Consider the following 19748-nt stretch of genomic DNA (forward strand, 5'->3'; position numbering starts at 1 on the left):
ACATGCTCCCACTGATCAGCTGGAGGGCCCTTTTAATGTCACAGGAGGGGAGGATGGATGAGGGGGGAGAAGGGCAGCAGCTGTTGTGGGGCATGCGCCTCACATTTGAGGGGACAGAGCCCAAATGCCGCACCGTAGCTATGGGCCTGCTCCAGATTGCACTTCAGTAACGTGCTTTAAGTGGGAAGACATCTCAGAAGCTTCAATTGGTGCAAAATGCAGCAGTGAAACTTGTCTGGGATCAGCCACTTGGAACACGTAATGTCAGTGCTGCATCAACTGCACTGGTTGCCTGATTGCTTTTGACCCAATTCAAAGTGCTTGTTGTTACCTTTAATGCCTTTCACAGCCTGGGGCCTTTATCGCCTCTTCCACTGTATTCACATGTGCCAGTTACACCCTTCAGATAGCATTCTGGTGGTTTTATTACCTGTGACCAGGGGTCATTTCATAGAAAAAGAGGTGCAGGAGCTCATTAGCATAACTCATTAGCATAACTTATTTGCATATGCCACACCCCCTGACCTCATCGGAAGTGTGTCAGAAGGCAACACTGGACTCTTTTGGATTGCTAGCTATCGGGGGGGGGGACACGTGCAGATCTGCCCTCACAGAGGAGTGAGAGCTTGTACCTGAATAAAACTTGGTCTTAAAGGTGCCACTGTACTGTTTTGGGCCGGGGGGCTTCTGCAACTTATCTGGCTGCTGCTTGCTCTGACTGAGGGCTTCTGGGAGCAGGGGGTGGGGCTTGCTGCATGTGCCCACCCCCTGAGCTCTTTACTGCCAGAGCTCTGCTCCTGTGCGCTTCTGCAGGAAATGACCCCTGCCTGTGACTGTCCATTTGGCAACAGTTAAGCCACAGGCATTCTCAGTGGCAGATCCGTTTGTCTGGGATGGCCCACCAAAGTGGGTGCAGTTGGTGCTTTCACTGCCACATTCAGAATGGTGTAAGACTGTCTTGCTCCAGAGAGTATTCAGTGGAAGGCAGAGCTCTTTTTGTAGCAGGAACTCCTTTGCATATTAGACGACACACCCCTAATGTAGCCAATCCACCAGCTGTTTGTATTGTATTTTCTTATTGGGATCTCTTTCCCCTCGAGAATGTCAATAGTTTCAGCAAGTAATGGTAAGCTTTCGCTGTATTTATATATATTTCCAGAATCAGTCGCCATACTGCATAATGTACTGAGTCAAATAGATGCTCAGGATGTCTCACTGAATCCCACCAGCCACACTGGATCAGCAGTTTCTTCAGGCTTGGACTCTGTAAGTAAAAAATGCTTCAACAAGGTACTGTTACTCCAAACTTGTTACAGGTTTGTATTTAGACTGTTGCCACAGCCTAGAAATTAACTGGTTTGGCTAAACCCTTTAGTGGTGGAATTAATCAACATTCCCAGTTGAGATTTAAATCTAATTGAATGTTGCAGTGAACGTTACTTTCGTGCAGAGTTACTTTACTTCACACATAGGACTTAGTGAGTTATTATCTTGATGTTGCACATGTTTGGTCGCAGCCTTGCAAATAAAGTGCACCCAAGTTACTAATGCTCAAGAATTTGAAATAACATGTTTATTATTTGTGCCACACCACATGGCCTGGGGACAGAGAAAATCAACTCTCTTACTGCTTATGAAAGCATTCTTACCTGGTCGCCTAAAGATGTTCCCCTTAGGCAAGTTGTGTATCTGTCAGTAGGGCTGCCAACTCCAGGTTAAGTTTTTGAAGTGGAGGATGGAGTCTGGGGATGGAAAAGACCTCAGCAGGATATAGTGCTATAGAGTCTACCCTCCAAAGCAGCCATTTTCTCCAGAGGAACTATTCTTTGTAGTCTAGAGATCAATTGTAATTCCAGGAGAGATCCAAGCTCCACCTGAAGCCTGGAACTGTAGTTGTCATTAACATAATGCGGTTTTTTTAGACTATATTAAGTAAATATCTAATCTAACAAAATCTTAATGTGTAGCCCTGTCTTTAATCTCCACAGGCAAAATTTGTTGGTCATAAATTGCCATCTGTTGAATACAGTTACACTCATTTGCAGCCGATTTTGTATGCACTTGGCGTGGGCATGTCTACAAAAGATCCAGACCACCTGAAATTCCTATTCGAAGGAAGTGATGGGTTTTGTTGTCTTCCTACTTTTGGTGTTATACCGGCTCAGGCCTCTATGCTTGATGGTGGATTGTCTAGTGTTCCAGGACTCAATATTGATTTTACAAAGGTAAATAGTAAACACTGGAGTTGATTTTATGTATGAAAGTATTAGTGAAGATAACACAATGCTAGTTCTGTGTACGGATTTACTAGTTGCAGGAGTTCGTTAAAATCTGAGTTAGCACTGAATACAGCACAGATATAGCTTGGCTTTTAAGTAACCTTGCAAAACCCTTCCCTACCCCCCAATTCTGCATTCCATTGAAAGTTCCAGGCAGAGCTTAATTCAACATAATCAGCAATAACTGTAAGAAAGTAATTTGAACTGATGTTATCATCTCATACTAGTGAATGCTGATCATATGTAAGAAAGTAATTTGAACTGATGTTATCTCATACTAGTGAATGCTGATCATATTCTGGTGTCAAGGAACAAATAGATTGGACATACTTTGTATACTGTGCAATACAAATAAAGGGTTGTGATTTCCGTAAAGATTATGCTACAAGTTTAGCAAAAATGGAAGTGTAAGTAAATTAAGACAACTACTACTCTTTAAATTTGTGTGTTGGGTGGGGGGAGTTTTGCATACGTTAGAATAATGTAGACTTGCAAGACCATAAAGTGTAGATCACCATAACACTCTAGTTACATTTCTTGATTCTCAACAGTCAGAAACAGTGGCCTCATTTTGAACGTGGGAAATATTACATTCTTCTGTGCTTTGCCTAATTGCCTGAGAAAATGATACTGTCTTTACCCATGCGCCTTGTTTTCTCCAAACAGTAGCATCCAAAGCTTTAGTATTGTTTGGGCTGATATAGCTTCTTATAGTGTACGGAAATAAATCTAATTTCTGTTGACATGGCTCACACAGTTAAAATGAATACCATTAAGTAATTTCTCTTTAAGAGACATTTCAGTGGAACATTTTATTTCTCCTAAAATAGCTTCCTCAAGAATTGGGTAAAAGTAATAGTAACTTCTGTTAAAAACGCTTCTCATGTTTCTGTAGGTGTTACATGGTGAGCAATACTTAGAACTGTATAAACCGCTGCCGACATCAGGTGAGTGTTCTGCACAACTAATTTTTTTAAAATTACATTCCCATAAATATAGGACAAAAGCCTCTCTTTTACCCTTCTATATCTGTTTAATAATTGCCTTTCTACCAGTTCTGTGTATCTGGATGGTCTTATCTAAAATTCAAGACATCCAATACATTTGAGTGTGTTAAGTTTGTGTTACATATCTGAACAAGATGGCTATTTTTCTGTGTAAGTTTATGAAATAGTTTGCTTCTGGTATAATGTGTCTTCTATTTCATTTTCAATTTTAGGAAAGCTAATTTCAGAACCCACCATTGCTGACATTCTTGATAAAGGCTCAGGAGCAGTTATACTTTTAGATGGTAACTTTTTTTGCTTTCTTCTATGGACAAATAATCCGAGGAAAGAGACTCATTCTGAATTTGCCATACTGGTTATGTTGCAATACTTTAAGAACAATAGACACATTTATCAGAGTTGGCCTAAAAATATTGGACAAAAAAAAATTGGACAAATATTGAAACCCCTACCTTTCCCCATTGACGCTGCATACCATGCTTTACCTTAGGATCTCATGATTCTCAGAAGCTTTGCAGGAGGCCGCAGGGATGTTGACTTAAAACTACCCCAACAAATTTGATAGCTGAGAAAGGGTTTAAATAAGGTTTTTCTTCACAGCCAACCCCATTATAATGCTCATAAAGAAAAAAGGTCTATTCCTTGACTCCTTTCTTTGTTCTCTAGCTCTGACCAACAGGTAATAAGTTTAGTCTTGTGTTTGCACATGTATGGTCCATCATGCTGGAATATATACTTATGCGAAATTTAAGAATCCTTTTAGAGCTAGGACTTCCTGTAGATACGTATTGCATTTCCATAGGACTGTTTACTGAATTCAGAAATCAAAATATGACTGCTGTCGTAGGACGTGGCCAGCAAAACTATGTTTGAATGATGTCTGCCTCTAGGCAGGGATGGAAGATTCATGTAGTTGGGTTCCTGTGAACAATAGGAATACTGTAGATCTTCTCCCTTTGTGAACTTGACCAGGTTGGCATAGTAGCCTACACTGCCCAAGTTGCCTGGTGATGCTGCAGCCAAGCCATAAGGTGTACACAACTCACCTGATCCATGCCTCCCCCTGAGCAGGGATAGGGCCCTTTCCATGGCCATTTTGGCCTCCCAGTCTGCCCCTGGAGGCAGCAGATCCCCCCATGCCTTCCTGTGTTTGCAGATTTCATCATTTGTGATGATCCCAGGAACAGAAGGACCTAAGGAACAGCTTAGCTTTTTAGAGCAGTCTTTATTTTCAGAAATGAATACTGAAAAGTTTGAAGGGGAAGTTTTGTCACTGTAAATGCGTAAGGGAAACTCATCAGGAAGGCATAATTAATTATGACTTTTTGGCCTTTATCTGTTGTGGCATGGTTCAGATGTAGATATAACATCAAGTCATATGTTGCTTCCTTTCATGTGATTGAAGTTGATTAATGAACTTAGTTAGAACTCATAATTCAGTTAAATCTGAACAGATAAACTGTTTTTTAACCCCTTTCACAGGGGGATTGCAAACCATGGTTTTCAGTTAGCTTGAAATCCTAGTTTGAAGTGGATATAATGCCAAACTATGGTTTTCATTGAAGATGAAACTATTATTGCTTTCGGCTGGGGAAGGGAGAGAGTGTACAACCACCAAGCATAGCACCATGGCTTCCTCATAAGTTTGAAAGAAGCTTGAATTGCCCTCTGTCTTCAGAGAAGCAGGCCTCCCCTTTCTTACTTTGTGATGTTCGTTGGGAGCACATCTGCCACATTATATCTGAGTTGACAGTGAACTAGGAAGTGAAGACAAGACTGCCCTGTTGATACTCATTGTCACACGTTCACAAAAATAAAAATTTAAAATGTATGTTCATTCTTAAAGGTACAGTGTTAGTACTATTTTGTTTGTGTATGTGCTCCCAGAGATTCTTACTAGCTTACTACCATTTGTGCACAAAATAAACACATTTATTTTGAGAGAAACTAATTTTAGAAGTACCTCCGAAAGTGTCATATGCCATTCTCAGCCTTTCTTCTTGTTTGACTAAAATTGACTAAAAATAAAAAAGGAGTTCTTCTTGTTTGACTAAAATTGCCTCCCCCCCCCCCATGTTTCTGCACAGTTTACACATACTCTGGGAAAGATCTTTTGTGCTATAATCAGTTCTCTGTCTTTGTCGTTGGAGCGGGAGGTTTTGGTGGAAAACGATCATCAGAGAAAGCCAAGGTAAAAATCAGTGTTATGAGCACATTCATTCAGAAATGTTATTTGACTGCTCATTGTTCTGTGCTGCCCATGGAAATCTTCTTATAATACCACAAACTGTGGAACTTGGCTGGTGATGAACAACCTTACTGGGACTTGCTCATAATTTCTCAGGTATGCTGGAAGTCTCTCAGAGAAAGCTCAGCTTTCCCTCACTGAGAGATTTGTTCTAGCTCATAATAGAAGTCTGGAGAGGCTCCTCAGCCTTGTGTATCCATTCCTACTTTCCCCAAATGTTGCTCTTGCAAAGTGGTGGCAGGGCAATGAGGGACAGCATCTGGAGGTGGCAGCAGAGAAGGATTCATGTAAGGAGATGGCTGTTCCTCTGGAATACACAAGGATTCAGCTAGGAAGCATTGTAAACTACATTTCTCATGCTTCTTGGCATTTACTGTGTGTGACTGTCCAGGCCTTAAAAGTTGGGCCTCTGCTATTGCTGCCAGTTTCCTTTCTAATGGGCTGTCAGAGCATGGGTCTTTACAGCAGAGGGTGCATGTCACTTCCTTCCCCCTTCTGCTGCAGCTGTCAACTGCGTTGAATTGTGTGCAAGTAGACTATGATCACCTTGTCTTCCCATCTTGCAACCCACAACCCAAGGAGATCCACATATGCAGGAACCAGAGACTTCAGTAAAACTACTACAGATGTCAGATTACAAAGCAAAGGGCACACATTTGACTCATCAAACTTGCTTTCTCAGGGAGGTGGAACATGACAGTGTGTTCTACAATCCAAAAGAAGCTGAGCTATGTTTGGGTAGCACAAGGGCAGAGGAAACTCTGAAGAAGGTTTATATGGTACTGATTTGCAAAATTGTTTGATCTTTGGGTATAAAGCAGAGAGCTAGTAGCATGAACAGATTTTGAGGGAGAAATGAGGGACAGCATCTGGAGGTGGCAGCAGCGAAGGATTCATGTGTAAGGAGATGGCAAGCTATGCTTGGGAAGCACAAGGGCAGAGGAAACTCTGAAGAATGTTTATATGGTACTGATTTTCAAAATTGTTTGATCTTTGGATATGAAGCAGAGAGCTAGTAGCATGAACAGATTTTGAGGGAGAAAGAAAGTTCTGGTGGCAGCATCCCCGTTGTGAGCCAGTCCTGAAATGGTTATGATTTTGACTTGACTCATAATGGCTTAAGACCATCGCTATACGAATATATATAAGTTTTATCATTTAAAAAAGGCGCATGTGTGGGATTTGTTGCCTCTCTATTGAAAATTCTCACACGTGACAACCAGAAAATGAAAATTGCTTTTTTATTTAGTTTTGTGTCTGAATGCATATTCCTCATAGTTGGTTGAGGTGCTGCCTCTCTCTGCGTAGACTGCATCGTGGCCTCAAAGCAGAACAATGTGCGAGTTAGTAGGTCTGATCTGATAATGGGTACTGCATTGTACTGAGAATATACTTCCTGAGTGGGTGTTGACTTTGTTTTGAATAACAATATTTGTTAAAACTGGACCAAAAAAATGTTACATGTGATTTTTAGTTTTACTAAAGATGGAATGTGCATATTTATGGATTTATTTTTTTCTAGGTCCCAGTAGGTCCACCCAAAAGACCACCAGATGCTGTAGTCATGGATGTCACAACAGTAGATCAGGTACATTTGAGTTTTGTAAAGATTTTTGATTGTTTGGAAAGTACCCCAGGCTGTGCTGCTTGTTACAAATTTTGTAAATATGGGGAGCATGTTGGAAAACCAATATGTATTTGTGTGTATTTACAGCTTCTGCTAAATACAGCTGAACACTAGTGGTAGCTGTTAGAATAAACTGGATTTATTATTATTATTATTATTATTACTATTACTATTATTACTATTATTATTTAGTATAGTTTCATCCCATTTTGTTGCCAAAACAGCTTACAGAAAATATACCTTTACAAATTTACATAAACTACAGTATAAAAAACAAACAAAGTGGACAAGACCACAGGATGCAAGCCGTGGACTAATCGCCAAGGGCCAAGATCGCTTGAGGCTCTTGCCCTTCAGTTCATGCTCAGGCTTTCAGTAACTGCGGGAGGAAAGAGAAACAGCCTAAACTTTTCAGGCTGGCAACGTCTTTCCACAGTTGCCCTCTGTTGCTCATCATAACCACACAAAGTAACTAGGGGACAGGACAGATTTGATGCTGAAAGTTCTATGATTATATCTTCCCACAGTCATTGAATGGTTTACATGGTCTCTTACTGACTTTTCCACAGTTCTCAAAACCTGATGTTCAGTAATATCAAATACCTTACATCTATCTAAAGTATTTAGACTCAGCCGAGTATTTGGTGACACTGCCCATGTTGTAGTAACCTTGAGGCTAGACTGTTGCGACGAGCATTTTGTGAGGCTTTCCTTGAAGGCAGTTGAGAAACTTCAGGTGGTGAAAATGCCACAGCACTTGTACTGTCTAGCGTCCGGGATAACTCACATATTACACCAGTACTGAGACTAGGGATGTGCATTTGGCATAAACTGAGCAGAAAAAAATACCCAAAAAATACTGTATCAGTATTTTGGGGGGTATTAATACAACTGAATGCAAATCAAAGGATCTGATTTGGCAACCGGTATAGCTGAGCCCAAATAAAAGCTGGGGTTTTGGGCTACTACATTAGTTAACCTGTTCAGGTTTAGTTGGGTTAAACCCCTTTTTTGGTTTAGGATACACACATTTGCAGGACTGTCTTCCAGAAATAATCCTGTGTAGCAGCTCATGGTGCAATATGTAGATTGGCTAAGATGGGTTTGCCTGCACCAGAGCTCTCTTTGAGATGCCTCCTACCCTGTGGAATGGACTTCCTGAGTATGCTATCAATTCTAGAACCAGTGCAAGACAAAAGTATTTAGAAAATCTTTTCCTTTGGATTGGTCGTTTTTTTGAGGTCTGGAAGCTAGTTAATTGTGAACTGCTCATGACTCGATTTGGGGTTCCTTATGTATATTTATTGTATATATAGGTTGTTAATTTTTATGTTGTCCAGTGTATCCTGCTTTGTATTTTATTTTAATTTATTATTTTTGTAAGCTCATATGGGAATAAATGTTGTTAGTTTTAAGGTGCACTTGTCTTCTGTTTTGTTTTGCTACAATAAACTGACATGGCAGCCCCTCTTTTAAAAAAAAACAACAACATTCAATTTCATCTTAAGTCCTTATAGAAGAAAGGCAGGTTTAAAATGCCTTACGTAATTATGTGTATATAGTAAAAAATTTCTTCTGGATCACTGTAATTACTTCTGTACACACCTTTAGGGTACTTATCTGAAAGGAAGACATTATTTTAAGTAGACAGAAAAAAAACCTACTAGTAAGTGACTAGTGTCTGAGTTGCCCTTTGGTGATTGCCAGAAAACCCTAGCTGTACAGGAGAAGACCTCCTTCAGTTTTTGGTTTTGATCTTTGTTCTTTCCCAAGTCCCACAATAGATAAAGCAGTAAGATCTGTAAGTTTATTTAGAAATAACAACAACTGTTCAGTCTGACATTCTGTCTCTGAAAAAGTATTAAAAATGTCCAAACTATGTATGATGAATGACTAACAGTTTGTGTTGCAAGAGAGCCAGTAATAGTGTTGGACTTACTTTGGAGGAGACCCAAGTTCAAATGCTTGCTTGGTCACAAAGCTGTTTTGGTGAACTTGGACCAGACATTGGGCTGTGTTTCAGCCTAACCCGTCTTGCAAGGTGTTCTGAGTATAGAAGGGGAATATCATCTACAATCCACTGGAGCTCCTTGGAGCAAGAGTGGGCCAAAAAGGTGTTAGTAGTAAGCTCATATCGCTGCTGGATTGCTTGGAATTGTACTGTATACAGTTATTCTGAAGTTCTGTGGGGCTTGTTTGTCATTTGAATCCTCTATGCGTATATTTTGTGCTGTCACTTGTCTACAGAACACTTGTTTTGTTCTTGTGATGCACTGTCAATTGCATGTAGGATCTGGTCTGCTTATGGGCTAATGAAGTTGGACTAATTTTCTTCTGCTTGTAAATATCTCCACATCTTTTTTTTTCTTAAAAAAAAGAGAGGAACATGTTCAATTATAAAGGAGCAAGTACACACCTCTGTCCCTTTTACTACTTCATAAAGTGAGCAATATTTACTGTGTTTGCTTCCATAAACCTTTGTATAAAATGGAGATGCTTGCAGATGATCAGAATGATTCCAAAAGTATTTAAATCGTTTGTGGAGAGCCAAATCGATCAATGTCAGCCTCCCAGGGCTATACAGCTTTTAAGTATCATCTCATTACTCTTTCCTGCCAATTATGAAATTGATGTTTTAAATCAATGAACTAAGAATTATTCCACCAAAGGATTAATCAAGCTATTGAAACATGTATTTCTGACCCATGTCCAATTGATTTCTTACTATTAGCCCTTCCTCTGAATCCATACTAAACATCTTTCACTGGAGACGAACAGAAAAAACACCCTTGAGTGTTAATTTACCATAAACGGGAAGTGATCACACACAACGATTTGGCATACTCCTAAATACAAAAGTAAACACTGACTCATTGTAAATAAGTGTCTGTTGTATTTCCTTCTGTTTCTCCTAAGGGTGAGAGTTGAATGTTTTAGTAAACTTCAATTGTTGACTTTTTTTCAGAATCAGTGTTAGAGTGATAAAATTAAATTTTCATGAGAATCACTTTCAACTGTGGGGTTTGTATTTTGTATATTTGTTCCTTTGCATCCTGTGTCTAATGATTTCCTGTTATGTCTAGCTAATATTGCAATCTCATTTGTGAATTCTCCAACCAAATATGTGCCTCTGTTCTTGGTTAATTAATGAAGAATGCTAATTCCTATAGTTTGTTTTTATCTAACATACCTCTGTATAATCTTCCACAAGCGTACTTAGTTATGTACAATGAAAGCAATAAAAAACTTCCGGTTATTGCTGCGCGCCTGGCGACCGACTCTCGGGTGAGCTCCCGGAGTCGGATCGCCCACACGCCGTCTGGAGGGGTCCCACTCATGCGGAGATCCTAAGAAGCCTTTGCTATAAGGCTCCGAACCAGGGGGTGCATTTGAGAGACTGGGGGATGCCTCTTGACGGCATAAAAGCCGGGAATTGAGGCTCCCCCACCATAGTCTCTCCCTGCCCCAAACGGCTCCAGCTGCGTTGTGCCCTGTAATGGGGAATAGCAAAGCCGCCAGGAAAGTGGAGTGGTGGAGCGGATGAATTGAGTCAGAGAAAAGAAGCAAGCGACAAACTGTAAGCCGGCGTTCGAGATTTTAAGCGGTGGTATTTAAAAGAAAGCCTCACCCCCCCAAGAAGCAAAAGGGAGGAGGGACTATTAAAAAGAGACTTCTAAAACAAAGTGGGGGGGGAGCGAAAAACGCACGAACGGTTTACCTTGCTGGGAGGGAGAAATAAGCGGAGAGGAGGGAAGCTTCCATAAAGGCTACAGCACGAACTTTCTAAGTGTAAACAAAACTGAAGCATGGCGGGGACTAAAAAAGTACAAGAAAAGCTGGTGAAGAAGACGGGAGGGACTTCCTGCCCAAGCCCTTCCCTTGCTGGATCCGCTGTCAATCAGCAAGAAGGTGCTCTCGCGCGCCATCTGCTGGGCTAGAGAAGATTGGGTTTTTGAACACCAGTTTCAATGTTTACTGTAGCCACACTAGAAACTTTCTAATCTACCAAATTCATACCTTATTTCCTCTGAACATTGGAGTGATCCTTTCCCACCCTTCTACTCCCATGTTTTTGCTACTAAATATGGTATAGTGGTCAGAGTGTTGGACTAGGGTCTGGGAGATGCAGGTTCAAATCCCTATTCTGCCATGGAAGCTCCCTGGGTAATCTTGTACCAGTCACACATTGTCAGGCTAACCTACCTCATAGGGTTGTTGTGAGATTAAAATAGAGGAAAGAACTATGTAAAACACTTTGGGTCCTCATTGGGGAGGAAGATGGGATATAAAAGATCTACATAAATATTTATTATGACAATATTTTTATGCTGCGTTTGGACCTGATCATGGTCCCTGAGGCAGAGCACTAAAACATTAAAACCTTAGAACAATGGAACACAACATTAAAACTATAACATAGCTCAATAAAACACATAAACAACCAACACCAGAACCAGGGAGGAGGGCCAATAACTGTTACGGGGGTATGCCAAATGAAACTAAACCTTAAACCAGTAGAGGAAGACAGACAAACTTCCCTGGGGAGGGAGTTCCACAGCCCTTTTTCGGATTGCTCCCCATCTAGCCAAAGAATATTGCCAAAGAATGATTTTGAGAGACTTGATAATGCTTTGGTATTGGATGAATTAGGATTAGTTCTTGGTGGGCGCAAGTGCTAATGTTAGAACATGCACTTTAGATAAACATCTGCCTAATTCAAGCTGCTTATGATCCTATATCTCAGTGGCAAAACCACTGTGTGCTGACAGTTAAATCCTGTTGGTCCAACAGTAACAGATGACCACTGTAGTTCCTGTTAGTTTCAGGGGGCTGTAGACCCTTTCCTATTATGTTCTTTGAAGTCTCTGTGTGCTCATGGGTGGGGGGGAAAGGGTGAACACTATTGTATATATGAAGTAATCACTGTACTATCTACAAAGGGTTCTGTCTCCTCTCCCTAAAGTAGGCAGTCAATGTAATAGCATGCAGCAGCAGACTCTGGGATATGACCAAGGATCCTCCCAGCAATAGTGGCAGTTGTACTGGTGAAACCAAAGAATTGTTTGGGAGACAAGCAGTATTCAGTGAGTTCCTATTGTTTCCATAAAAGTACTTTCTCCTCAAAACAAATACCTCCATAACTCTATGTTCAAGTGACCCATCCTTTTTAACCAGCTGTTATGAAGACAGAAAAGTGTAGACTAAATAGATTGTATCCTTTGAATGGCATTCATGGATATTTTCCACAACTCCCTTTCCCCCAGGGGCCCCTTAAGACTCTGTAATCATGATGAAAATTATACAGACCTTTGAAACAAAATACTCTGGTTATGGTATGGAATCTGGTGACATCACTCCCCTGAGGGAGTTTCCCCCGATACAAGAGGCTATGTTGGCATAAGAATGAAATGTATTAGGTCTTCACGGTAGTCCATCATGTTGTGCGACATTTGCTCCACAAGGCTTGCCTAGCTCCCAACATCAACTTCTTGATGTTGGCACCAGTTGAAAATTGTGGATTGTATGAAAAGGAGAAAGAAAACTTGGTTTATCAGCACACTGATGACACCTGTCCCCAAACTTCCAGGCGGCCTTTTCTCCCACTGATTTCCTATAGGTATTGAAAAGTGTGGCTCCCTTGTTGCACAGGAAAAATCCTTCAGTTACACCTTGTGGAATTGACTTGTTGGATATGATTGGAGACATTAGAGTGCATTGTTTCCCAGCCAGCCAAACATACCATGGTTCCTGTTACTAAAACTTTCAATCAAGGAGAATCAGCAGGGTTGCACTCCTTCAGCTCCTGTCAGAAGCTATCCACCGAGATAATGAAAGCTGCTTTAGGCAAATAACTAGACTAGAATTTTAGTTATCTGTATAGCTGACATGTGAATATGCATAGTTGTGCTGATGCTGTGATTCTCTAGAGAAGATTGGGTTTTTGAACATCAGTTTCAATGTTTACTGTAGCTACACTAGAAACTTTGTAATCTACCAAATTCATACTTTATTTCCTCTGAACATTGGAGTGATCCTTTCCCACCCTTCTACTCCCATGTTTTTGCTACTAAATATGGTATAGTGGACTAGGGTCTGGGAGATGCAGGTTCAAATCCCTATTTTGCCATGGAAGCTCCCTGGGTAATCTTGTACCAGTCACACATTGTTGTGAGATTAAAACAGAGGAAAGAACTATGTAAAACACTTTGGGTCCTTATTGGGGAGGAAGATGGGATATAAAAGATCTACATAAATATTTATTATGACAATATTTTTATGCTGCGTTTGGACCTGATCATGGTCCCTGAGGCAGAGCACTAAAACATTAAAACCTTAGAACAATGGAACACAACATTAAAACTATAACATAGCTCAATAAAACACATAAACAACCAACACCAGAACCAGGGAGGAGGGCCAATAACTGTTACGGGGGTATGCCAAATGAAACTAAACCTTAAACCAGTAGAGGAAGACAGACAAACTTCCCTGGGGAGGGAGTTCCACAGCCCTTTTTCGGATTGCTCCCCATCTAGCCAAAGAATATTGCCAAAGAATGATTTTGAGAGACTTGATAATGCTTTGGTATTGGATGAATTAGGATTAGTTCTTGGTGGGCGCAAGTGCTAATGTTAGAACATGCACTTTAGATAAACATCTGCCTAATTCAAGCTGCTTATGATCCTATATCTCAGTGGCAAAACCACTGTGTGCTGACAGTTAAATCCTGTTGGTCCAACAGTAACAGATGACCACTGTAGTTCCTGTTAGTTTCAGGGGGCTGTAGACCCTTTCCTATTATGTTCTTTGAAGTCTCTGTGTGCTCATGGGTGGGGGGGAAAGGGTGAACACTATTGTATATATGAAGTAATCACTGTACTATCTACAAAGGGTTCTGTCTCCTCTCCCTAAAGTAGGCAGTCAATGTAATAGCATGCAGCAGCAGACTCTGGGATATGACCAAGGATCCTCCCAGCAATAGTGGCAGTTGTACTGGTGAAACCAAAGAATTGTTTGGGAGACAAGCAGTATTCAGTGAGTTCCTATTGTTTCCATAAAAGTACTTTCTCCTCAAAACAAATACCTCCATAACTCTATGTTCAAGTGACCCATCCTTTTTAACCAGCTGTTATGAAGACAGAAAAGTGTAGACTAAATAGATTGTATCCTTTGAATGGCATTCATGGATATTTTCCACAACTCCCTTTCTCCCAGGGGCCCCTTAAGACTCTGTAATCATGATGAAAATTATACAGACCTTTGAAACAAAATACTCTGGTTATGGTATGGAATCTGGTGACATCACTCCCCTGAGGGAGTTTCCCCCGATACAAGAGGCTATGTTGGCATAAGAGTGAAATGTATTAGGTCTTTCTTCACAGTAGTCCATCATGTTGTGTGACATTTGCTCCACAAGGCTTGCCTAGCTCCCAACATCAACTTCTTGATGGTCTTGTAAGACTGCTAGGTGAAGGGAGGAGGTGGAAAGATTTGTCTTCTGCTTGCAATTGGTAGGATGCAGCCACTTGGGATGAGCCCATCAATGATTTCAGTTAACAGAAGACACTAACAGTAGCAGAATGGAACTTCCCTTCCCATCAGTTGGAGCTTTCCACTTCCCTTGTAAAGTTGTCTTCCAAACTTATTTATTTTATTTTATTTATTTATTATTTTGATTTATATTCCACCCTTTCCGCAAGTGGGCTCAGGGTGGCTCACAACAATGAATTTAATACAATCTTTAAAATAATTCAAACAGGTAATAAAGACAACATTAAAACATTAAAAAAATTTAAAGTGGGCATTGCAGTATATTCAGTTTCAGTTCCTACAGCCGGGACATGAGTGGGCCAGCACCGAGCCACAGCGGCCTCATGCAACAGCAGCAGGGAGGCCAGCTGGTAGATGCCCACTGCCTCAATCAAAGGCCTGGTGGAAGAGCTCCATTTTGCAGGCCCTGGGAAACTGTAACAGGGGTCTCGCAGGACCCTGATCTCAATCAAGAGGCATGTTCCACCAGCCTGTGGCCAGGGCCGAGAAAGCCCTCTGACCCTGGCTGAGGCTATAGGTGGGCGTCTTTCGGGCCAGGGACCAACCAGCAGACGGCTGTCCGCAGACTGCAAGGCTCTTCAGGACACACATGGGGAGAGGTGGTGCCGTTGAGCTTAGAGACTTCTAAAGTGTTACCGCATAAGGTACAGGGTACTGTTCTTTCTTCTGCATGTAAATAGAATTTCATCATTCAAATAGGAGGAAAGTATTGTTTACAAATTTCTGGAGCTTTAAAAAAATTATTCTATTGTGAAAAGGCTATAAAATAGTTGCAGTATTCATTTGGATTTGCTAGCACTTTGACTGTTTACCCACACAGGTAAATTCTCTTTCTTAGTTGGATGCTTCAGACATGCGTTTATCTCTTTTTTTCCCTTCCTATGCTACCTCAAACGCCCTTCCAGGGGTTTTTAGAGTTACACAAGAGGACTGGCCTTAATTCACTACACTGTTGTTTGTTAATCTAACAGATAATCTTATTGGGATTACTCTCAAAGAGGGCAGAGCTAATTCCATTTTGGACCACTCTCAAGAGTGTCCTTGAGGCAACATATTGATTGCAGGATGATGGCAAAATGCTGCTAACTCTCCAGAGAAACATATGGCCTCTGCTCTTTTTCCTTACATGAAGGATACTTGGTTTACAGCTGAGTTTATTTTTGAGCAGAATGCAATCTGTTCTTTGTAAGTATGTTTAGAAACTACGTAAAGGGCTGGAAAATTTGACCCAGCCCCTTTGCTTTTCTCTGCACTGCGTTCACTGCCTTTTTGATTTAAAACAAATGTCAGTTTATTAATCTTAAGAGGCTTCTACCCTGCCTTTCTCTTGTCAAGCAGGACCCAAGGTAGTTTACAGTTTAAGTCACACCCAACAGCACAATACCGTAGAAACAATGAATTTAAAAAGATCTCTCAGGCAGGACAGATCTCAGTCCTTTGTCCAGGAGTTTCTCCAGGTTCTTATGGTTCCACAGTTACAGAAGAGGGCAGTCATCCGCCCTGTCTGGAAACATACTCTGTCCTCTGAAAGCAGAGGCAGCAGAATTCAAGGCAGGAGTTCTGAGCTCAGGCACAGAGGAGCTCTTTTTCATGAACCTGAGAGCTAAACAACATGTGCTCTGTGTGCACTGACTATAGCATGTGGAGCCCCATAGCAGGGAGTATACCATCCTTTCACATTCTCACACACTGTCTTAGCCAAGGAAAACAGTGTGGGAGGCTGAAGCTTATCCTTCTGCCACTTTTCAAAGCAAACTGAGCCCAGGAATACTTGGGGGAATATTAATTCCCCAATGTCAGGTCTGTCTGTAAAATGGGTCAGAGAACCCAGCCCAACAGTTCAGGGCTTTGTTTGGCCTTTAATACTTATCTGCTTGTCTGTCTCTCTGTCTCACAACAAAGTACTTACTATATATACAGCAAGAGCCAGTTGGAACTTAAAGAACTCTCTGAAATGAAATAAGCTTGCATGTTTTCAGGCAATGATAGTTCAGAGTGTAATGAAAGTCAGTTTTAAACCTTTTCCTTTTCCTCCTCTGTGATGTACTAATTAGATCTAAAGAGTCGGATTAAATAGTAGGTGGAGTTTTGGGGCTTGGACAGCAGAAACCCATGGCCATTCCCTGCTTAGCTGTTAATTTCTTGGGTGGCTTTGAGAGCAAATCCCTGTTTCTCAGTCTGTTACACCTCAGGATTTTTTCTGATGGTGTGTGGAGATACAGTGATTTCCTTAAATACTGTGGGGTGCAAAATGTATCTAAAAGGTAAACCAGTGAGAAATAGAACAAAATTTGAGTCTAGTGGCACCTTTAAGACCAACAAAGTTTTATTTACGATATAAGTTTTCATGTACAAGCACACCTCTGCAGATACAGTGGAACAGGATGTCCTCAACCATTACTTATAGGAGGTGGGGTGGGGGTTGTTGTCACGAAGGCCATTTAGGGTCAAGATGCATAAGTACTGGGTGATTATAGCTGAGACTGGATGTAAGAAAGATTTAGCATACAAATACAAGAGTTAACAAACACATGTGGGAATGAGATTTGAATCCAGTGGCACCTACAAGACAAATAAAGTTCAATTCTGGGTACAAGTGAGAACTGAGAGACTTAGTATGTACACTCCCTCAGATTCATTGAAACAGATTCCCTCAAATATTACATTGGGGGGTGTTATTTGCCAGGAAGAGCTAATTAGAATCAAGATTCCTAAGTAACTGAGCAATAAATACAGCTAAGATTGGAATAACACATTAGGTAAGACATATAAATAGCAGTAAGTTGGTATACAGATAACAGAGTTAACAACAGGTGTGGGAACTAATTGAGAAGTGTGGGGTGTGTGTAAAATTTTCATAATACAAATACATTTTCATGTTTATTTATTAAAATGTTATGTGAACTCTCCAGGAGACCTGCCTAAGACAGTTTTTAAAATAATACATAGTAAAACATTAAACATTAAATAAACCTAGCCAAAGCAGTTTCCAAGATAAAAGCACCTCATAAAAATGGTGTTTAAAGATCAGCTCCTTAATTACAAGCCTGGGTAAACAAACATTTTGACTTGGTGCCCAAACAAGAGTAGTGAAAGTACCAGGCAAGCTTCAAGAGGAAGAACATTCCACAGTTGAGGTGCCACTATTGGGGGGGAAACTGTGTTTGGTTTGCACCTGTCTCACTTCTGACAGCAGGTGCATGAAGAACAGGGCTTGAGAGGAAGATCTTAATGGTGGGGAGGCTGGACAGTATGAGAGAAGGCAGTCCTTCAGGTGACCCCAAGCCACTTAGGGCTTTAAAGGTAAGAACCAGCACTTTGTCCATTTATTTCTGGGCATAATTCAATCAGGGCAGCTCTTTCAGTACCAGCAAGATAGATTCCCTTTATCCAGCCTCTGACAGCAGCCTGGCTGGACAGGTTTCAAAGGCAGACCCAAGTGGAGTACATTACACTAACCTGGATGTAATCAGCCTATGGATCACTGTGGCCAGAACATGCCTCTAGCTGCCTTTAGATGTAGAAAAGCTAGAGTACAAAAACAGGAGAGCTGTAAAACAAAATAACCATCCAAAGACCATTTGCTGCAAATTACCCAATGTACTTCAAATGTGCTGCTTCCCCCCTCCCTTTTTTATCTCTTTAGAAGAAGGAGGTTGGCCAGAAATTTTATAAATAAATATGGTTGAATAGCAGAATCTCATTACTACTGAATTTGTCCTTGTGCAAATGTTAACATTTCAGACTTTTAATAATAAATGACAGAAAAGTGTGTGACATGCATATTTTTCAGGATGCTGCAATGTTAGATTTTTATATCAAAGCAGTGTAAGGTTAAAGAACTTCATAACATGCAAATTCTATACAAGATTCATAAAGATTTTACCAGAGCTTATGGTTATAAATACTATTTTACCACTTCCATACTTTAAAGTGTCATTGTCAAGAACTGAAGCATAGGTCTCCATGGGTCTGCATGTCTAAATCTTGACCAAGGGTAACCTCCACCATCATGAATGATGGGTGAGTCCCCTGGTAGTTCTGCAGCTGCCATCTTCCCTGGTAACTATCCAAAATAACCACACTGCTCAACCTAGAGAGTGCACTGCCAATTGGTTTATTTGTGCACAAAGGCCTTGATCCCCTTAAGCTGCCACCATGTCAGGAACTCAAGCCGGGGTCCCCCTGGATCACCACTCTTTTGCATGTGAGCAGCACCCAGCCCTGTAGGCCCTCAAGGTTAAATGCACACAAATAAAGAAGACTTTTGTAAAAATGTATAAAGGTTTATTGAATAGATGTCTCCACCGCTTAGCAGCAAAGAAATAAAAAAGCTACCTTTCTGTCTAATATATTCAATACCAGTTATTAGATGGCACACCTTCTTAGAATATGAGTCCAAACTAGAGGCTTAAGCGTTCTCTACACAGCTGTCCATCATGGTATAGCATAACATAGCAAGAATACTAGCATGGTAAAATTGTGATTTTGGTTAGCGTGGCTTCCCTCTGACCTGTAGTCTTATTATAGTCTTTTGCCCCCTGACACCAGGTGGTCTCTCAAACCCAATCAGAGAGTTTGCTTGATACAACCCTCCAGAAGATGTTAACATCCAGTCCTGATTCCCCCTTTTGGTGTAGTGGTTAAGTGTGTGGACTCTAATCTGGGAGAACTGGGTTTGATTCCCCACTCCTCCACTTGCACCTCCTGATGTGACCTTGGGTCAGTCACAAGTTCTGGCACAGCTGTTCCTGAAAGAGCAGTTTGTGTCAGAGTTCTCTCAGCCCCACCTACCTCACAGGGTGTCTGTTGTGGGGAGGGGAAGGGAAAAGAGTTTGTAAGCCGCTCTGAGACTCAAAGTAAAGGGCGGGGTATAAATCCGATCTCCTCCTCCTCCTCCACCTCCTATTCTTCTTCTTCCTCTTCTGCCTCTTCTTCTTCTTCTTCCTACACAACTGACTATAGGTTCTCACGATTAACCAGTTACCACATTCTTGAATCTGGTGTTGAAAAAGATAAAGATAGTGTCCGTTCAC

General features: G+C 41.0%; 1 protein-coding gene across 1 annotated transcript in view; it reads left to right on the top strand.

Annotated features, from left to right (window-relative positions):
• HSD17B4 (hydroxysteroid (17-beta) dehydrogenase 4) overlaps positions 1-19748 on the top strand; it is an 82853-nt gene that overhangs the window by 33932 nt on the left and 29173 nt on the right. The window contains exons 12-17 of the mRNA XM_015418109.1: positions 1160-1266; positions 1989-2225; positions 3175-3226; positions 3499-3570; positions 5374-5477; positions 7057-7122. Coding sequence (XP_015273595.1) covers positions 1160-1266; positions 1989-2225; positions 3175-3226; positions 3499-3570; positions 5374-5477; positions 7057-7122 — 638 coding nt within the window. The remainder of the gene's footprint in view (positions 1-1159; positions 1267-1988; positions 2226-3174; positions 3227-3498; positions 3571-5373; positions 5478-7056; positions 7123-19748) is intronic.

This window comes from Gekko japonicus, unplaced genomic scaffold, assembly GCF_001447785.1.
Source record: "Gekko japonicus isolate JY-2015 unplaced genomic scaffold, Gekko_japonicus_V1.1 scaffold1538, whole genome shotgun sequence".
NCBI lineage: Eukaryota > Metazoa > Chordata > Lepidosauria > Squamata > Gekkonidae > Gekko > Gekko japonicus.